General features: G+C 35.5%; 2 protein-coding genes and 1 non-coding gene across 3 annotated transcripts; 2 read left to right on the plus strand and 1 right to left on the minus strand.

The window, feature by feature from the left end:
• The first annotated feature begins 7,056 nt into the window (after nt 1–7,056).
• TRNAA-UGC (transfer RNA alanine (anticodon UGC)) lies at nt 7,057–7,129 on the plus strand. Its single transcript has one exon. It is a non-coding gene; the product is annotated as a tRNA-Ala (tRNA).
• An 85-nt stretch (nt 7,130–7,214) lies between these two features.
• Nucleotides 7,215–10,652, minus strand: LOC107760177 (uncharacterized). Its single transcript, XM_016578192.2, has 5 exons — nt 10,320–10,652; nt 9,954–10,040; nt 8,029–8,178; nt 7,736–7,933; nt 7,215–7,510 (listed from the first exon to the last, which is right to left on the minus strand). The coding sequence occupies exons 1-5, from the start codon at nt 10,524–10,526 to the stop codon at nt 7,409–7,411; spliced, it is 744 nt and encodes a 247-aa protein (XP_016433678.2). The 5' UTR covers nt 10,527–10,652; the 3' UTR covers nt 7,215–7,408.
• A 4,252-nt stretch (nt 10,653–14,904) lies between these two features.
• LOC107760179 (uncharacterized) lies at nt 14,905–16,898 on the plus strand. Its single transcript, XM_016578195.2, has 2 exons — nt 14,905–16,446; nt 16,548–16,898. Exons 1-2 carry the CDS (start codon nt 15,004–15,006, stop codon nt 16,626–16,628), a joined length of 1,524 nt encoding a protein of 507 aa, XP_016433681.2. The 5' UTR covers nt 14,905–15,003; the 3' UTR covers nt 16,629–16,898.
• Nucleotides 16,899–19,689: the final 2,791 nt, after the last annotated feature.

Genomic DNA, 19,689 nt, shown 5'->3' on the forward strand with positions numbered 1-19,689 from the left:
CCGATGTTGATTAGTTCACTGAATTTTATCAGTTTTTCAGCTGCTTTATGCTATACGGTGCTGCTGTTGGAGGATGGTGTTGCGGAAGCCAAATGTATATAGTATGAATGAGTCACAACTACTATACCAAAAATTATGACAATCACTAAATAATAAACAAGACAATAAGACAACAATAAAAGAACACCAGAATTTACGAGGTTCGGTCAATTATGCCTACTTCCTCGGACACAATCAATATTTTATTCCACTCCAAAATTACAAGTGAAATAATACTAAAGAGAGAAGATACAAATGCATTAAGAAGATAAAAAAGGCAAATGAGAGGTGTGTTTGAATCCTAAACATTAGGCCTCCTTTTATAGGGTGAAATTCTCATTCAAAATTGTCATCCACCGATGTGAGACTTTTGACAATTTCAACAAATCTCCACCTTGGCAAAATTCCACATCTTCAATTTTCTCTCAATAACAAATTTTGGTTGTGTCTTCATCTTCAATCTTTAGTGTTCAACAATGTTGATCAAATCCAAACAATGTTGAAACTTGACCGCAGTCACCACTTTTGTCAGCATATCAGCAGGGTTCTCCGTAGTATGAATTTTTTTCACTGTGACTCCACCTTCTTCTATGATTTCTCGTACGAAATGATACCGAACATCAATGTGTTTCGTCCTTGCATGATAAACTTGGTTCTTCGCTAATTGAATAGCACTTTGACTATCACAAAAAAATGTAATATTTTTTTGGTCAATACCAAGCTACTTTAGCAACCCTTGAAGCCAAATTGCCTCATTCACAGCCTCTGTAATAGCCATGTACTCTGCCTCTGTTGTAGACAAAGCAACTGTTGACTGCAAAGTAGACTTCCAACTAACTGGTGCCTTTGCAAAAGTAAACACATAACCAGTAGTTGACCTTCGTTTATCCAGATCACCCGCAAAATCTAAGTCACAATATCCAACTACAGACCGATTGCCTTCCTGCTCAAAAACTAACCCAACATCTACAATACTATGAATATACCGTAGAATCCATTTCACAGCTTGCCAATGCTCCTTTCCTGGATTATGCATATATCTGCTAATAACTCCAACGGATTGTGAAATGTCAGGTATCGTACAAAACATTGCATACATCAAGCTACCAACAGTATTTGCGTATGGTACCCTTGACATATACTCATGTTTAGTTTCATCCTTTGGCGACATAGTAGTACTTAGCTTAAAATGGGGAGCAAGAGGCGTACTAATTGGCTTAGTCTTCTTATCTATGCCAAAACGCTGTAGTACTCTCTTCAAATATTCTTTCTGAGATAAACAGAGTTTCTTTGAACGTCTATCTCTTATTATCTCCATGCCAAAAAATTTCTTTGCCTCACCCAGATCCTTCATCTCGAACTCCTCCTTCAATTGAATCTTCAACTTATCAATTTCTTCCGAATTCTTGGAAGTTATCAACATATCATCAACATATAGGAGAAGATATACAAAGGAACCATCATTAAGTTTGCGCAAATACACACAATGATCGTATTTGCTTCTCTTGTACCCTTGTCGCAACATAAACTTGTCAAATCGCTTGTACCATTGTCCAGAAGATTGTTTCAATCCGTACAACGATTTTTCAAGTTTGCATACCATATTTTCTCTTCCAGCAACTTTGAATCCTTCTGGTTGATTCATGTAGATTTCCTCCTCCAAGTTTCCATGTAAAAACTACGTTTTTACATCCATCTGAACTAGTTCCAAATCCAACTGTGCTACCAAAGCCAACATAATTCTAATGGAGGAATGTTTTACAACTGGAGAAAATACTTCATTGTAATCAATTCCCTCATTCTGAGCATATCCTTTGACCACCAATCTTGCTTTGTAGCGAACATCTTCTTGGTTAGGAAATCCTTCTTTCTTTGCAAATACCCATTTGCACCTAATTATTTTCTTTCCCTTCGGGAGATTGGCCAATTTCCATGTATGATTCTGATGAAGGGACTGCATTTCTTCATTCATGGCAATCCTCCACTTATCTTCTTCTAAACTTTGGATTGCGTCTTTATAAGTGGTAGGAACACCATCAGCTACAATTGAGGTTGCGCAAGTAACCGTCTCTATGAGACGAACAGGTTTCGTTATTGTCCTTTTTGGCTTGCTGGTTGCTATTGATTCAAGTTGTTGTCGAGGTTCCTGAGTTGGAATCTCCCTCTCTACTGGCTCTTCTTCCATAGGGTAATCTTCATGAGTTTCCTCCTCTGCTTCTTGTGTAGGAAAAATAAATTTTCCCTCAAACTCCACCTGCTTTGATGCACCACCAGTTTGTTTGACATCTTCAACTGTCACCTTATCTGTTATGGCAGATTCATCAAAGGTAACATCTCTGCTGAATATAATATTCCTTGTCTCTGGACACCATAAGCGGTATCCTTTGACTCCAGAAGTAATCCCCATAAATATAGCCTTTTTTGCTCTCGGATCCAATTTTGACTCTTTCACATGATAGTATGCAATTGAGCCAAACACGTGCAAAGAGTCATAATCTACAGCAGGTTTTCCATACCATTTTTCAAATGGTGTCTTGCCATCAATAGCAGTAGATGGTAGACGATTAATGAGGTGGCATGTATATGTAATTGCCTCAGCCCAAAATTCTTTGCCCAAGCCAGCATTGGACAACATACACCGTACCTTCTCTAGTAAAGTCCGGTTCATACGTTCTGCCACTCCATTCTGTTGTGGTGTATGTCTGACAGTGAAGTCTCAGACGATGCCATCATTTTCACAGACCTTATTGAAATGATCATTTTTGTATTCACCTCGATTGTCTGTGCGAATACACTTGATCCTCCTGCCTGTTTGATTCTCCACCATCGTCTTCCATTTGAGAAAAATTTCCAACATTTCATCTTTCCTCTTCATTGTATACACCCACACTCTTCGAGAAAAATCATCAACAAAGGTTACAAAATAGTGCTTTCTACCCAATGAAGGTGTTTTGGAAGAACCCCAAACATCAGAGTGTACATAATCCAAAATGGCTTTAGTATTATGGATCGATGTACCAAATTTAACCCTTGTCTGTTTCCCTTTGACACAATGCTCGCAAAACTCCAAGTTGCAAGTCTTTACGCCTTTTAACAATCCTTGATTAGATAGAGCTTTCAAGGATTTCTCTCCAGCATGTCCCAAGCGCATGTGCCATAGCCTGGTTGCTTCTACCTCTTTGTCATCACTGGATGTCACTGTTGCTGTCCCAATAACTGTACTACCACGATAGCGGTACATGTTATTGTTCTTCCGATTGGCCTTCATTACCACTAGTGCACCGGAGCATATTCTCATCACTCTATTTTCTGCAATGATTTTGAACCCTTTTGATTCTAGGGCTCCCATAGAGATGAGATTCTTCTTCAAACCCGGTACATATCGAACATGTATTAATGTTCTGATCATTCCATCATGGCTCCTTAATCTTATTGAACCAATGGCATATGAGGTAAGAGGGTTGTTATCCGCTGTGTGGATGACTCCATATTCTCCTTCTTGAAAATTCACGAACCAATCCTTGTTGGGACACATATGATAGCTACAAGCCGAGTCCATCAACCATATGTCTGATGATGTTGATAACTGAATCATCACAATCAGCTACATTTGAATCCATAATGGCCTTTCCATTGTTATGTCTGGCCTTATTCTTCAACTTCAGACAGTCTTTCTTCGAGTGCCCCTTTTCTCGACAAAAGGCACATTCATCTTTGATGGGTCTAGATCTCGACTTGGATCTTCCCTTCTTAGTCTTCGTTTGATTTTGAGGACGACCCCTCACAATTAGTGCTTCTCCTTCTCCGCCCTTCTGTTTTTCTCCCTTTCTTTGTTCATAGCTGTACAAAGCCGAACAAACTTCTCTGAGAGAAATTTCGTCATTTCCATGGAGTAGAGTAGTTTCAAGGTGCTCGTACTCATTAGGAAGTGACCCCAACAACATCAAGGCCAAGTCACCATCATCAAAAGTTGCATCCATATTTTGCAAATCTGTGACCAACTTATTGAAACTGGTGATATGTTCATTCATTGTGGTATCAGGAACATAGGTGAAGCGAAACAGTCTCTTCTTCATGTACAATTTATTTTGACTGTTTTTCTTCAAAAAATTTATCCTCCAGTGCTTTCCATAATTTACTTGCAGAAGTTTCCTTTGTGTATGGATATTTCTGCTCTCTAGCAAGGTAGGATCAAATGGTACCGCAAGCAACACGATTGATAATTTTTCAATCTTCTTCTCCAATAACATCTGGCTTCTTTTCTTCAATGGCAAGATCTAGCCCTTGTTGAAAAATAACATCTAGAACCTCGCCTTGCCACATCCCAAAATATCCTGACCCGTCAAAAACTTTTACCGCAAATTTCGCATTTGACACAATTCTTGTTATAAGCGAAGATGTCAACGATGACGTATTATTGACACTTGATGTAGATTCTTCTTGTTTATTATCTCCCATTTTGACACAAATATTATTTAGTAGCTGACGACACAAATCAAGATTATTTCCTTTCTGGTGTGGAAGATCAGACTAAGCTGCAACCACAGAGCATACTCAGACAGAACCTTGACTTAGTTACCAAGATAGATCTTTTCTGATGTGGAAGATCAGACTATGCTGCAATCACATAGCATACTTAGACAGTACCTTGGCTCTAATACCAATTATTGCGGAAGTCAAATGTATATAGTGTGAATGAGTCACAACTACTATACCAAAAATTATGACAACCACTAAATAATAAACAAGACAATAAAACAACAATAAAAGAACACCAGAATTTATGAGGTTCGGCCAATTTTGCCTACTTCCTCAGACACAATCAATATTTTATTCCACTCCAAAATTACAAGTGAAATAATACTAAAGAGAGAAGATACAAATGCCTTAAGAAGATAAAAAAGGCAAATGAGAGGTGTGCTTGAATCCTAAACATTAGGCCTCCTTTTATAGGGTGAAATTCCCATTCAAAATTGTCATCCACCGATGTGGGACTTTTGACAATTTCAATAGATGGCTGGTAAATTCATATACATGAAACTAGGGGTTTACATGGACCGGGTTGGTTCAATTTTTATCAAAACCAAACCAAACCAACTATATCGGTTTGGATTTGTTCGGTTTTGTAGGGTTTTTTGGATTTTTTATTACTTAAATATTATTTTAAAATATTTTTACAGGAGAATTTTCTTGGTAACACATAATAGTTATTTTTTTAGTCGTCTGACAATAATGTTTTGTTGATGTACATTTTCAAGGTTAACCAAATTTAGTAATTAAATATAAAAATCAATATGATACCTAAATAATAATAATCACTTCACATTCGAAAAAGATATAAGAATTTAATCGATCTTAACATATGATATGAATATGGAAGAACAAAGAGATTGACGCATTTCAGTAACACTTGACGAGAAAGTGATCATACAACCAATTATCTAAAGTTAATAAATATGGAGCACTTCATATACTATTAAATATTATATCCCACAAGAGAATCTCAAATATTTCTAGACATTTTTTAAAGAAAATTCTATATAAAATCTTAAAAGTATATACAAAAATTATATATTTATATGTCGGTTTGATTCAGATTTTTTTACTTAATACCAAACCAAATCAAACCTAGTCGGATTTTTTAATCGGTCTGATTTGATTTTTCGATTTGGTGCAGTTTTCCGATTCGGTTTGTACACTCCTGCATTAAACACAATATATGCGAAGCAGAATAAAAGACTATTCCAGTCTACGTAGAAGTAGGATTAAACATTGATCATTTGGCCAAGAGTGGAGCAATGTTATCTTCCATCAGATTATAAAAATGCACTCGTAATCTTTCTTGAAATGTTGACTATTTTTAGTCAAAGAAATGATGGACCCTCATTTTTACTTGGAATGGATTTTTTTTAACTGTTTCGTGTATCTTCAACTAAAAAGAAAAAATCGATGTAAGAATCATATATTCCTCTTTTCATCAGTTTACAACTGTATATTAAATTCAAAATGTAGAAATGGATTTAGTAAGTCTTTGAGGAAAATACAAGTTGAAAAAGTGACTACTTGAGAAAAATACAAGTTGATAATGTTCAAACTTGTTTCTTTGGAAAAATGATGAATCCAAGGGAAAACTTGTTTACAACTTTAACCTATCATTCACTCACTAACTACTGGTACCTTAATAATTGGATTTAGTTATATGGTCAATGTAAAATAATTACATAATAACTGATCATAATATATTACTCGATATCAATACTTTCCGGTTGTTCTCTGAATGTTTTTATGCTATTACTTGTTTCCTCCTCCAATTCCACACTTCTGTGTGCTTTTTCTGAAAGTGTTTTGTGCATTAGGGGAAGGAAAAAGGGAACGAATGAATACACAATGATCACGTTTTTGGAATTCTTGTGCATGGATAAGTGTATTTAGTACCACCGAAAGTTGTGGTGAAGTATAAGTATCATTCCATCCTTAATGAGAGGTATCGGTTTCGAGCCATGAAAATAGTGTGTATATGGTAGGGATTTACTTCTGAGCGATGAAATTTTCTGCAGCGAATTCGGATTAGTCGAGCCCAAAAGCGAGTAACAAACATCATGTGGGAATTTTTTTTTTTAAAAAGAGACAAGTGGGTTTAGTCTACGCAATGTGCACACAAAATTGTCAATAGCTTTGATACATCAAATCAAGTATATTGGTGTGACGAAAGTCATTTTCATGAATCTTTTTTTTTTTTTTTTTGGTATTTGATTGGTTTGGAAGAATATATATTAAAAATTAATAATAATATTCGTAAAGATTAATAATAATTCAAGTAATGTCTAAATATCAATTGGAAAAAGTTATATGAAATTAAAAGTTAGAATAGTTGAAAGAAAGATCATTTCCGCTTATAAGGGAGTGAAGTTATTTACACCCTTTTGACTTGGTGCTGGAATATTAGATGGGAACCGGTACGGTTCTTATGCACTACCTACAAGTTATAACGGTTAATCTCCCACACCGATATCACAAGGGGATGTAGCTCAAATGGTAGAGCGCTCGCTTTGCATGCGAGAGGCACGGGGTTCGATCCCCCGCATCTCCATCTTCCTTTTTATAACTCATCTAAAGAAATATTTCAAACGCAAAAAACACAGGTCTCAAATTCTAATGAAAACACCCCTTGTCGCTTTTGCATCTCAGAAAAGAATTTAACTTTCAAAATTTTGGGAATATTTTTCTTGTATCTTTTTACAATCCCCGTGAATAAAATTACAGAAGTTCCTCAAGTTTGGATACCAACCCTAGTGAATACTAGTGTCAATTACATCCACCTATAATTGTATGTGTGGCATCTGAAAATATTTCCATCCAGTTAAACTGTTCAGACTAATTCCTTCTGTTTTTCCCTCTTGAATTCACCATAATCCGAAAGCAGGCTACCATTTACTTTATTCTTCATGTTCTGCAATAGTCCTCTTAGTACCTGTTCAAAAAAAAGGCATAGAATTGTTAATTGTCAAAGAGCTTCCTTTGTGCCGAACCTTCTTTCAAACTCCAATGTATACTGACCGCGCAAAATTGCCTACTTTATTTTATAGGTAACTAGCTCCACTTATTACGGTCAATTTCCTCTAATTATCTTTTATGTGATCTTATGTTTATGATCAGTGTATAGAAGTTAAACTAGAGGTCAGGTTTAGCATCTAACCGTCTCAGCAACATCTCTGCGAACATCTTCCGGGACCAAAGCTAGCATTGGTGGAAGAAGAAAGCTAATGCTCATCTGTAGTTGACCTCTCAACCTACTTCGTGGTCCATTCCTGTCGGGGTAAAGAGACCCTTTTACACCAAGGGAGAACTGAGATGGCTTCAGCGCATCGTCTAGCCCCTGAAGCTCCCATCTTATCTGCATAACCATGTCTTCGGCTCCATGTCATTCCATTACAAACAAAATGAATGAATAATTAAAAGAATGCGCTTGAGATTTGGCTTGATACTTACTATGTCAAGTTCAAGAACCTTAGAAACATCATGGGGAATCCCAGGTGGGTACTCGACTCCTTCGGATTTACATCTCAATCTCATATCGATAACTGGCCACACGGTGATAAATAGGAACTCTATGGGTAGCATGTGAATTCTCCACTCTTCCTGCATGGAACTAGTAGTCAAGCATATAACAATGCATGCTGAACTGCTGAATAGCAGCAACAGATTGAACAGAGAACATCAGCCATTCATTCTCTTGACATTTTAAAAGAGGAAAAAGAAACTTTATTTTTGGTTTTGATGTCAAACTAAGACATTTACGCTTATTCATTTCCGCTCTTCTTGTTTACAAAATAGAGTGTACATTCAGTTCAAACTTCAAATTAAGGCATTCATCACCAACTGTCTAACCAGATAGCTCCCCAGCTATAAGATCATTTAAATTCCATGCTTGAACAGACCGTTCGTTATCAGACTGTCTATTAGAAAGGTTTGAATGTAGCATAAAACTGGAGAAGCTTTAAGTATTTCAGAGATTCAATTTTTTTAAGAAGATAACACATGACAAAAAGGTCACAGTTAGCCAACAAAGGAGTAAGCATGAGCCTATTTCTAAATGCATATGATGGTGAAGGTTTCAATAGAATATAAACTTAACCACCTGATGCATTTTGTTAGTAATAACAATCACAAGATCTGAGGACATTCAAACCCATGCCCTAACTAGGCAACAAAGAGTTTGAAATGAATTTGTGCAGGGAAAAAAGAAAGTGTTGAGCTAACACCTGGATAGCAAACATTATTGAAAGGTTGTAATGGTACGGAGTAGTAATACCTAAAATAGTATAGTCAGAGAACGAGCATCTGAAAAAATTGATTTCCTTAAAGATGCAAGGAAACAGGACAACCTCAATAGATGAATTGCACAAATCACTATGGAAGTAGAACTAGCATGAGACCTACCTGTTACCCCTATAGTTTTGTTTGCTGAAGTACATTCTTAACTTTGTTTACGGCCAGATATTATGTTCGTCAACAAGAAATTCAAGTTTTCACTTGAACTACTGAGGTTAGGAAGCATATACAAGACAAGTCTAATGTTCATTGACATACTATCAGAGGCCAAGAGGTAAACAAGGTGACTTTCATGGGATAATGGTCTTATGAAAAAATATAATGAATGCGTATCTTCATGTTTAAGGCCTGAAAACTGAAGAGCAGAAATTCAGACAAGTGATGCGTTGGTGCTCAATTAGCATTGCATAGTACACAAAGAAACAAAAATGCAAAGGGGATTAAAAAGATGAATTGGCAATTCATGTTATGTACATGGACCTTCAAACCTAACTAAACTCTAAAAAATAACTCATGATGCGAGGATTATCTGAGACCATGCAGGGAACCAATACCTCAACCAACGTGGGATAATTAACACTCGCTCGAACACCTAGAATTGAACATCTGGTGCTTGGACAATATAACATGGCGGGTCCAACATTCTGTAAACCAAGAATATGGATGGGTCTGGTACCATATTAAGAAAACGAACCGTGCCCGCTAGGGTTGGATGAGTTGGTTGGTGAGTGATTTCCCACATGGGAGACCCGGGATCGATTCCCCTGACTAGCAACCTCCTCAGTCAGAGCTCGTCGAACCAGGCTTATCTAGTACGATTTACATCTCCTATGTGGTTTGTGAGCTATTGCACAATGAGCAAGTTACTCAGTGCACACCGGAAGGGTAGCGGCTATGGGTTTTCCTGAGAATTTTCCAAGAACATGAACCGTGGGCTACTCAACTCCAAAAATTAGCTCTTGAGTTGAGGATTGCACAAAACAATATAAGGAGACATCAGTCCATTCCCTCAACCAATGTGGGTCGCTTAACAGTTCAGGAGTTAGTGATGACTTAACAGTTCGGAAGTAAGTGATGAATACCTCATTGAGTTGCTGGCTCCTTCTTTTGTCAGGAAAAATGGCCTTGAACACTCGAGGCTTATTCTCCAGATATCGATCAAAGGAAGCCTGAAAATTCAAATTTTAAACTTGCACTATTAAAATTCTGAATCACTGAATGCGCACAGTAAAGCACGATTTTATGTCAATACATGAAGTAGATTTATAAAGAAGGAAGGTTAGGTTGACATACAAGTAAGGATAATCAAACTATAATACAAATTAAATGATTCATACAGCTGACACACTTAATTGAGTTTAAGATATAGTTAATTGATTGTTAATTGATAGATATACAAAATTGCATATAGAAGAGAAATAGAAAACGTAGTAGCAGAAAAATAGTACCCCAGGGATTTCATAGAGAGGAATATCAGTGCTAATTCTGGAAGAGTAAGTTGAAGCATTTATCATCTGGGATTTTCCAGTTAATGGCTGTAACTTCCATTTCTTGCTCTTTTGCTTTGCCTGCGAGAACAAGAATCCTCCTTTGGGCACGAAAAAACTGTTGTGGCAGTATGAACATGATGTGTGAGCAGCTGTAATCTTTCCCATTCTTTAATTTTTGTTTTTTCTCTTTGATTAGTTAATTGATTGCTCTAGTTTTTGATGGTTTTGACAAGGACTCCATTGAAATTGTGGAAGGAAATGGACTGTTGGAAAAGGAAAGAGAAACAAGATAGGGACAGAGAACCATATCTACATGCGGCTTTTTTGGTCTGATTTGGCAATCTGTCAGTGGTATGAAAGATGAATATGGGTCCACAACTGCATTTCATCAAAACGCTTTCTAATTTGTCAATCTCACTGCTCTTTCCCTTTCAATTTACATGATATAATCTTTTTTATTAATTTGTTCCGAACAAAATAATACTTTAATATATTTTTATAACTTTAAAATTTCTATCTTACCCTTATCGAGAAGCTTTTATGGCTATACAAATAGCATGTCTCCACAAAGATTTTTACTCGTTAAGCTTTTAGGACCACACATTTCAAATTTTTTTTTCTTTCTTTTCTTAAACTTAATATCAAGTCAAGTTATCTCATATAAATTAAAACGGAAGAAGAGTATTAATGTATCTTCTCTCATTTCTATTTGTATAGCATAGTTTGACTGCACACGAAATTAAAGAAATTTTTTTGAAATTTGTGATTTTAAATATATCGTAATATTTGTGTTGTTATAAGACTTTTAAAACTTTTGCACTTCAATATATCATAATATTTATGTGCGGCTATAAAACTTTATCATTAAGGACAAAATAAAAAATTTATAAATTAAAAATACGTCTTTCTTTTTGGACAGAAAAGGAGAAATAGATTTTCTCAAACATATTTTTACCTACCATAGATGAGCCAAACTTTTAACGAATGGTTAAGTTAGCCCTTTTCGTAAAGTACAAGAACAAATTTGGATCTTTTCCCCTATTATTTATTATTTTATTTGTAACTCTTTTAGTTATTATTTGATTTGACATAAATACAACTTGGGATATCCAAAACTGCAATAACTATAGGGGTATTAAGTTGTTAAGTCATACGATGAAAGTTTGGGAGAGGGTGATAGAAGAGAGGATGAGGAGGAGTGTGTCTATTTCCCAGAACCAGTTTGGTTTCATGCTGGGACGGTCGACTATGGAAGCCATTCACCTTGTGAGGAGATTGGTGGAGCAGTACATGCGATGAAAAATGACTTGCATATGGTGTTCATTAACCTAGAATGTGCCATTGAGACTTAAAGGTAAGTTGTACATAGTAGTGGTTAGACCGACTATGTTATATGGGGCAGCGTGTTGGCTAGTCAAGAACTCTCATGTCAAGAAGATGAAAGTTGCTGAAATTATGATATTGAGATAGATGTGTGGGCATACTAGGTTAGATAAAATTAGGAACGAATTTATTAGGGACAAGGTGAGAGTGGCCCCTGTGGAGGATAAGATGAGAGAGGCGAGGCTTCGATGGTTCGGACATGTTAAAAGGAGAAACACAGATGCCCCAGTCAGGAGGTGTGAGAGGTTGTCCTTGGGGGGTCAGAGGAAGGGTAGATGTAGGCCAAAAAAGTCTTGCGGAGAGGTGATCAGGCGGGACATGACGCAACTTGAACTAACCGAGGACATGACACTTTATAAGAGGGTATGAAGGTTGAGAATTAGGGTAGAAGGTTAGTAGGTAATTGAGTGTTTCCCTTTGTCTTCCTTAGTTGAATAGTATTAGTGTTAGTATGGTATTATTTTATCCTTAGATGGCTATTACTACATATCTTGTACTATATTACTTGTTATAAGTACTTCTTTCATCTTTTATTTTGTTATCTTAGTCTTAGTTTTCTAAATATCTTGTATTGTTATTACTTACTATCAATGCTTCTTTCATCTTTTCTTTAGCTGAGGGTCTATCGGAAACAATCTTTTTACCCATCCAGTGTATGGGTAAGGCTACATACATCCTACCCTCCCCAAATCCTACTTATAAAAATATACTAGCTCGTTGTTGTTGTCTGTTGGGAGTAAGTATGTACCCTTCAACCATAGTAATATGACTAGGGTGTTTGTGTTTGATTTGGTAGGTTTTGCTATATTAAAAGTTAAAAAAATAATTTATAGGATTTCACAACAAGTTTTGGGCTTTTTCCTTTCCAAAACTAGACACATGAATCAATTGACGAAATTAAGAGTAATTCGCTTATGTTAACAAACTAGTACTGAAATAGTAGCAAACAGATAAAAAGAGTTTTCGTATTTCATCAAATGTACAACTATTTCCAAGTGTGTATAACGTGATGCCCGAATTTTCTATTTATAACATGATATTAAAGCAATACAAGGATATCAGAAATACGATATTAACTATTGAGATCATTAGGGAAGATCATAGAAGAGGTTATGGAGGTGTGAGAGTTACAACCATATATAATGGTGAAGAATAATGGTGAGGTTATTTACATAATGGAGAAGAGTAGTGAGATTTATATTTGTGTAGTGGACATCCATATAAATAATATATTTCATAACACCCCCCTTGGATGTCCAAAAAAAATATGCCTCGTTAAAACTTTACATGTGAAAAAAAAATCCTAGTGAAGAACAAATATCACACATCTTGTAATACGTATTACTTGTTGCTTCATTAAAAACCTTGTCAGTAAAACCAAGTGGGATAAAATCTTAGCTTAGGAAAAAAGAGTATAACGCGTATTTGTCTCTCCCTAATAAAAATATTACTTTATTTATCGAAGACAATGCGTTCCAGTTTTGTATCTCAACTCCTCAAACGTTGAGGTTGGTAAGTTTAACATATCCACCAAAATATATGGCAAACGAATTTATTGAATGTCTATTCATCATTCTATTGAAGATTGTGTCTCATAAAGAACTTTGCTGAAATATGCTTTATTCTTTCTCCTTCAATATATCATTCTTTCAATTGAGATAAGCAGGTGCCATTTTCTTTTTAAAGAAAAGTCATACATCTCCTTCATATGCAAATAGATTATTTGAAGAACGGACTTCAGAAAATGCCTGCATTTGCATAACCAACAAAATTTGACAACATTTATTAGGATAAACAAATCTGTATCAATGATTCCCTTTTGCAATATAATATTGATCGCATTTCTGTATCTTCAAATAGGAGTAAATTTAAATCTTGCCAGCATATTATTATACTCATAGTTTTAGAAAAAAAATATAAGTGCATCAACTGCACTAAGACATTAGACAAATCAAATATGTTATTGCAGAAGCTTAATTTAACAATTTTTTTAGGAATCTTTATGTGTTTCAGAACAATTAAAATCCTCTAGGAATTTTTATTATAATCATATCAAGTATTTCATGTACTACCAAACTAAAACCCGAAAGTGATTTCATATGCCATAGGGAAATATGTCTCCATATAGTCAATGCCAGGATATTTACAAGGAGATAAACTTTATATTATTTTATTTATTAATTTTATAATATTTGTACATATGATTTTTCCTTAACGTTAATTTTCAAGATATATAGGTAGCATTATTAAATTTGTTAGTAACATTATTGTGAATAAATCTCAAGTTAATGTTCTTAACCATGCCTAATGAAAATTATAAAATCAAAGCTCATAGATTTATCAGCCAAGCCATATTTGTTAATCTAATGAATAAAATATCCATATTTAGAACACTGGCACATCAAATTAGTACTTTTAAATAAATAATATTAACAAATAAAGCTTTAAAACCTAATATTAAGCACAAAATATCTTTGATTTTTTAAAGTTTTACTGACTATAAAAAATTCATTTGTTAAAAATCTATTTTTATTATTTCAAATAAATATTAAAAAATAAATATGTTTTGTCATATTTATATTTTAAAATATGTTCATGTTTGAATATGATTAAACAAATTTAGTGTAATGAAAAAATTAAATGTATGGATATATTATAAAAATAATAAATAAAATAATATAAATTTATTTCAATTATAAATAATATACCTATGTAAAATATATTATATAGAAGATATTACATAAACAAGAGAATTTATAATGTCAATGGCATAATTTTCAGGTAAAAGTATTATAAAATCTGATGAAGGTAGCTATTGTGGTAACTAAAGCAAAGTAAAATATTATTTGTGTAACAAAAGAAAGAAAAATGACTTTTGGATAATGTATACAAAGTTAAATGACTTTTAACTAACAAAAAAAATATGACTTTTGAGTAATTGACACAACCACCCATGAAATTTACTCTCTATAAGTACTTGTGGGATTTTATAATAACTCAAATAATGATTGCCGTTTATTATGAAACCATCTATCACTAAAATAATCTGGACCGTTAATTTGAGTGATTTCAGAAGGCACACGTGTACTGGATAACAACTCCTCTAAACAAATAGGAGTAACAACCTCGTTTCCGAGTCCAACGACTCCTAACTGTCTTTCCCTCCTTTTATGTTTCAACTAACTGCTCATTTTTCTTGTGAAATCAAAGAAGAAATTAAGCTACAGAAGAAGAATCTAGAAATTAATTACCACAAACCATGTCTTACTACCCAAAAGGCCACCGCGACAATGACGATGTCCCTGAATTCGATGAGTATGATCACACTCCCTATGGTGGCGGATACGATATTTCCTTGACATACGGCCGCCCAATTCCGCCTTCAGAGGAGACTTGCTATCCTCCGACGTCTTCCGCCTCCGCCGACTTCGACTACGATCGTCCCCATTACTCTTCCTCTGCAGAGCCATCTGCCTATGCTGATGAAGCTCTTGATAATGAGTACCAAAGCTATTCCAAGCCCAAGACCAAGCCTCGTCCCTCGCGTTCACGCCCATCTAAGGAAGAGGATGATGAAGATGAGAAGCCTCAGCGCAAGCCCGGGATGAATCATCCTAGCGATGGTGGGAGTGGAATTGAATCTGATGAAACCGGATATGGAAGCCGGACTGAGTACGAGAAACCCAAAAAGGGATATGGACGGAAGAGCGACGAGGATGAGGAGATCAAATCCGAATATGGATCTGGATACGGTCGAAAGAGTGAGCCCGATTCAGAATATGGATCAGGTTATGGGCGGAAGAGTGAATACGAGAAGCCAAGTTCCGATTACGGATCTGCTGGGAATGGGAGGAAGAGTAAATATGATGAAGAACCCACATCTGAGTATGGATCAGGTTATGGAAAGAAAAGCGAGTATGAGGAGAAAAGTTCTGAATACGGGTCTGGCTATGGAGGGAGGCACGGAAAGAAAAGCGAGTACGAGGAGAAAAGCTCAGAATACGAGTCTGGTTATGGACGAAAGACTGACTCTGATGAATATGGATCAGGATATACAAGGAAAAGTGAGTATGAAGAGAAAAGTTCAGAATATGGCTCTGGTTATGGACGAAAAACTGATTCTGATGAGTACGGATCAGGATATGGAAAAAAAAGTGAGTACGAGGAGAAAAGCTCGGAATATGGATCTGGTTATGAACGAAAGACGGACTCTGATGAGTATGTGTCTACCGGATATGGGAGTAAACCTGCATCCGGATATGGAAGGAAAAGTGAATACGAGGAGAAGAGTTCGGAATACGGGTCAGCTGGTTACGGACGAAAGACCGATTCTGATGAAAATGAATCTGGTGGATATAGGAGTAAACCTGGATCCGGGTATAGAAGAAAAAGTGATGATGAGGAGGAGAAAAACTCAGAATACGGGTCGGCTTATGGGCGAAAGACCGACTCTGATGAATATGGATCTGGTGGATACGGGAAGAAGAAAAACCACGGGGAGGAAGAAGAGGAGAGTGGGTATGGTTATGGAGGGAAATCAAAGAGTTATGGCCGTTCAAGCTACGATACGACAGAGAGCGAAGGGTACGGGAGGTCAACAATTGAGAGGCCTAGTTATGGAAGGTCCGAGGAAGAGGACTACAAGAAGCCTAGTTATGGGAGGCGTGACGATGATGATGAAGATTATGGTCGCAAGAAATATGTAAGTAATACTTGATTACAAACAGAATGTACTTATCTTTGTTCAGTAACATGCGACTTAGATTTTTATTCTTCCATTGATTTGATCTGATAAATTGGCAGGGTGATGATAACGATGAGGATGACGAGGAGAAGAAACATCGCAATAAGCAGCGCCACCATCGCAAAAACTCCGATGATTGAGTAGACTGCTTCTGTCACCTGCTCCATATTCATCCCTTATTACAAGTTATAGTAAATAAGTTGGCATCTCTTCGATCGTACTGTTTGTTCCATTGCAAACACTGATGATTAAGTAGAGTGCTTTTCAAGATTCATGCCATTTTACTAGTTATTAGTCAATAAAAATTATCTATGTATTCAGTGTTTTGTATGTTGAGACAAGGAAATGTTGGTAGTTATCTGTATTAGGTATTATGCTTCTCTTCTCTCTACTATAATAAAATTCCAGACTTTTCAGGTGATACTATGCCATAAAAAATTCTCTTTTGCTGTGTCATTGTCTCAGGATCAATATTCAAAAGCGTAAGTTGTGACATGTTCAAATTTAGCTGAAAGAACAGTATGTACCCAATGCTATAGAAGGGAAAAGTGCGTAGAGTACTCTGTTTCGTCCACTTTATTGAAACAACAGTTGACATAAAGTACACTTGTAATGATGATAAGTGTATAAGATCCAAAGAGGGATAGGTGGAATCTAACATGGGATAGCTAAAATCGGAGGTAATTGTCTTGTCTGTGTCATCAGAAAGAACAACACTCATAAAAGTTGCAATAAATACCTTCCGTCCAGTAGCATTTAATGGAAAATATTCCACAACATTTAGTGCGCTGCCCGTTACAAAGAATTTATGATCACCGTTACACCTTTTTTAGTGGCCCTCATAATTGACATTAAATAAGACATGATCTTAGAACTTTGTTCTCTAGGTGCAACTATAAATAGTGATCTTTGTAATCATTGTGGAGGACACGATTTTCCTAGCAAACTTACGCAATAATCAATAAAAAGCTTTATACAATTTTACTTTCTTGTTTCTTGGTTTTATCACTGTTGTGCCCGAAAACTCTACTCCCAAATCATTGTTCTTCGTGATTTTATCATAATTTTAAGGCAAAGTATTGTGTATTTCTTTAATTATTTCATTATTTAAGGATCAAATTAATTCACTTGTCTAGAAACAACGTATAAATTCAACTGTACCGTTTTATGGGTAAACAATAAGGTTTAACGAGATAAAAACTAATTTAACAGAAAGATAATGACAAAATAAATTGTTAAGAGTCCCATTGTGATACTTTTCTTTAACTTGATAATAAATTTTTGAAAATTTTAAATTTGTAGAATATCAATTACTATAATTAACATGTAGTAATTATATAAGTGAATTACCTACCTACTTCATCTTCCGAAAAAGATGCAGCAGAAGAAGACGCATGCTAAAGCAACAAAAATAGGATTGCCACTTAGGATAGCTGCGAATCCGCTCTCTTGTCTTCTCCCCTAGCTAGGAACTAGGAAGCAACAATAGAAAAAAATTTCCCAGATGTGGAAGTAAGAGAATACAATAATTAAAATGCTTACTTCTATCTGGCCTTTGTTGGCAAACTTTAATTTAACCCATTCTCTTTGGCTGCTGCCCAAGATTTCCACTCAAACTGGTTTACTGGTGGCTTCTATCGAATTCTTGGCGCAGGTGGAATTAATTAAGATGCCTTTATATCCTCCAGCTCTGGAAGCGCCTATCACCCAACTAATAGCTTCTATATGTGGAGTGCGTGAACATTCAGGTTATATATCATGTGAATAACTTGAACCATCAACCAAACAGATGCGGATTTAGAATTTGAACCTTATGTGTTTTCAGTATTTGGACAAAAGTGATACTTTAAGCAAGTGAAAAAGTTTTTTAATGTTCCAAATATTCAGGAACATAGCTTAAGCTGGTTCCTTCGTTTGCCACTAGACCAACACCTGATTTTACTTATGGGTTCCAAACTAAAAATACTTATACATTTAATAAATTTATCAATATAAATACAATGCTCGGGTAAAAGTTACTGGATTTCCGAGAACCCACACCCGATACTATGGATCTGCCCCTGCCACCAACGACCATACTCTTTTCATCACTGCTCTTAAGCTCTTCCTAGTTTTTTTCCTTTCCTTTTTTATACTATTCTCCTCACCTCCTTCCCCCAAGTCCCTATATTACCTGTGCTCCCCCTCCCCCAAATACCCAACATTTTCATGACTCTATTTTCTTCAAAAATTTAATTATTCTTCTAAAAATTCACACAACCCAAAGGAACTAATGTGTTGCTTTATTTTTTTACACAAAAACAACGCTGAAATTTGTGCTCCATAACAAAAATATTACTCTTTTTTTTGTTAAAAAAGAAAGTACTATTTCTACAACATGAAAATAAAGTATTCATTTTATCGAAATGAAAGAAAATATTTTTTTTACATCATGTTGAAATGAAGGAAAATATTTTTTCTACATCATAAAAAGAAAGTACTTTTTTTTTTGTTAAAATGAAAGAAAAAAACTTTTTTATATCGTGAAAACTATTATAAGAAAAATCAAATTATGGTGGATATCTACTCTTCCTCTAATGACATATAAAAAAAATTAAATTATGACATATTCAATGACATATTTCTATGCTTAATGACATATTCAATGACATATTTTTCTTCACTTTTCATACCTATATAAAGGCCTTGTAATAGATAGGAAAATACACACAATTGAAAAAGAAATAAGAATCTCTCCTCTCTTTCTCTCTCTATATCTTTTAGCTTGTTTTTTCTTGTTCTATATTGTTACTTTGAGCTATATTTCATAACAAAAACAAAATACTCATTTGTTGGAACGAAAAAAAAAAACTCTATAGAAAGGGCCTTTCTCGCTTGTTTAGTAAAGTCAAGTTTTTGGCCTTATCTTGCTGGTGACGACGACATCGAGTTGACGGCAGAGAAAGACTCGCGTCCTGACAGATGACCAACCTGTTAAGGCATCTTTCTCAATGACCATCCTCTCCCATTCCAGTTCTTTTCTCTTTTTTTAGGGACAAGTTCATTTTCATTCCCTCGATATGGCCAGGTGTGAAGCAACTTCACGATCCAATGAATTCCCTAAAATCGGATGACACAAGGCGAACTAGAATAGGCTGATTGATCCAGGTAGCGACAGGCTCCAATCGAAAGGAACCGCGCGTACGCTAGAAAGACGTATAG

This window comes from Nicotiana tabacum, chromosome 17 (genome assembly GCF_000715075.1).
Source record: "Nicotiana tabacum cultivar K326 chromosome 17, ASM71507v2, whole genome shotgun sequence".
In the NCBI taxonomy this organism is placed as follows: domain Eukaryota; kingdom Viridiplantae; phylum Streptophyta; class Magnoliopsida; order Solanales; family Solanaceae; genus Nicotiana; species Nicotiana tabacum.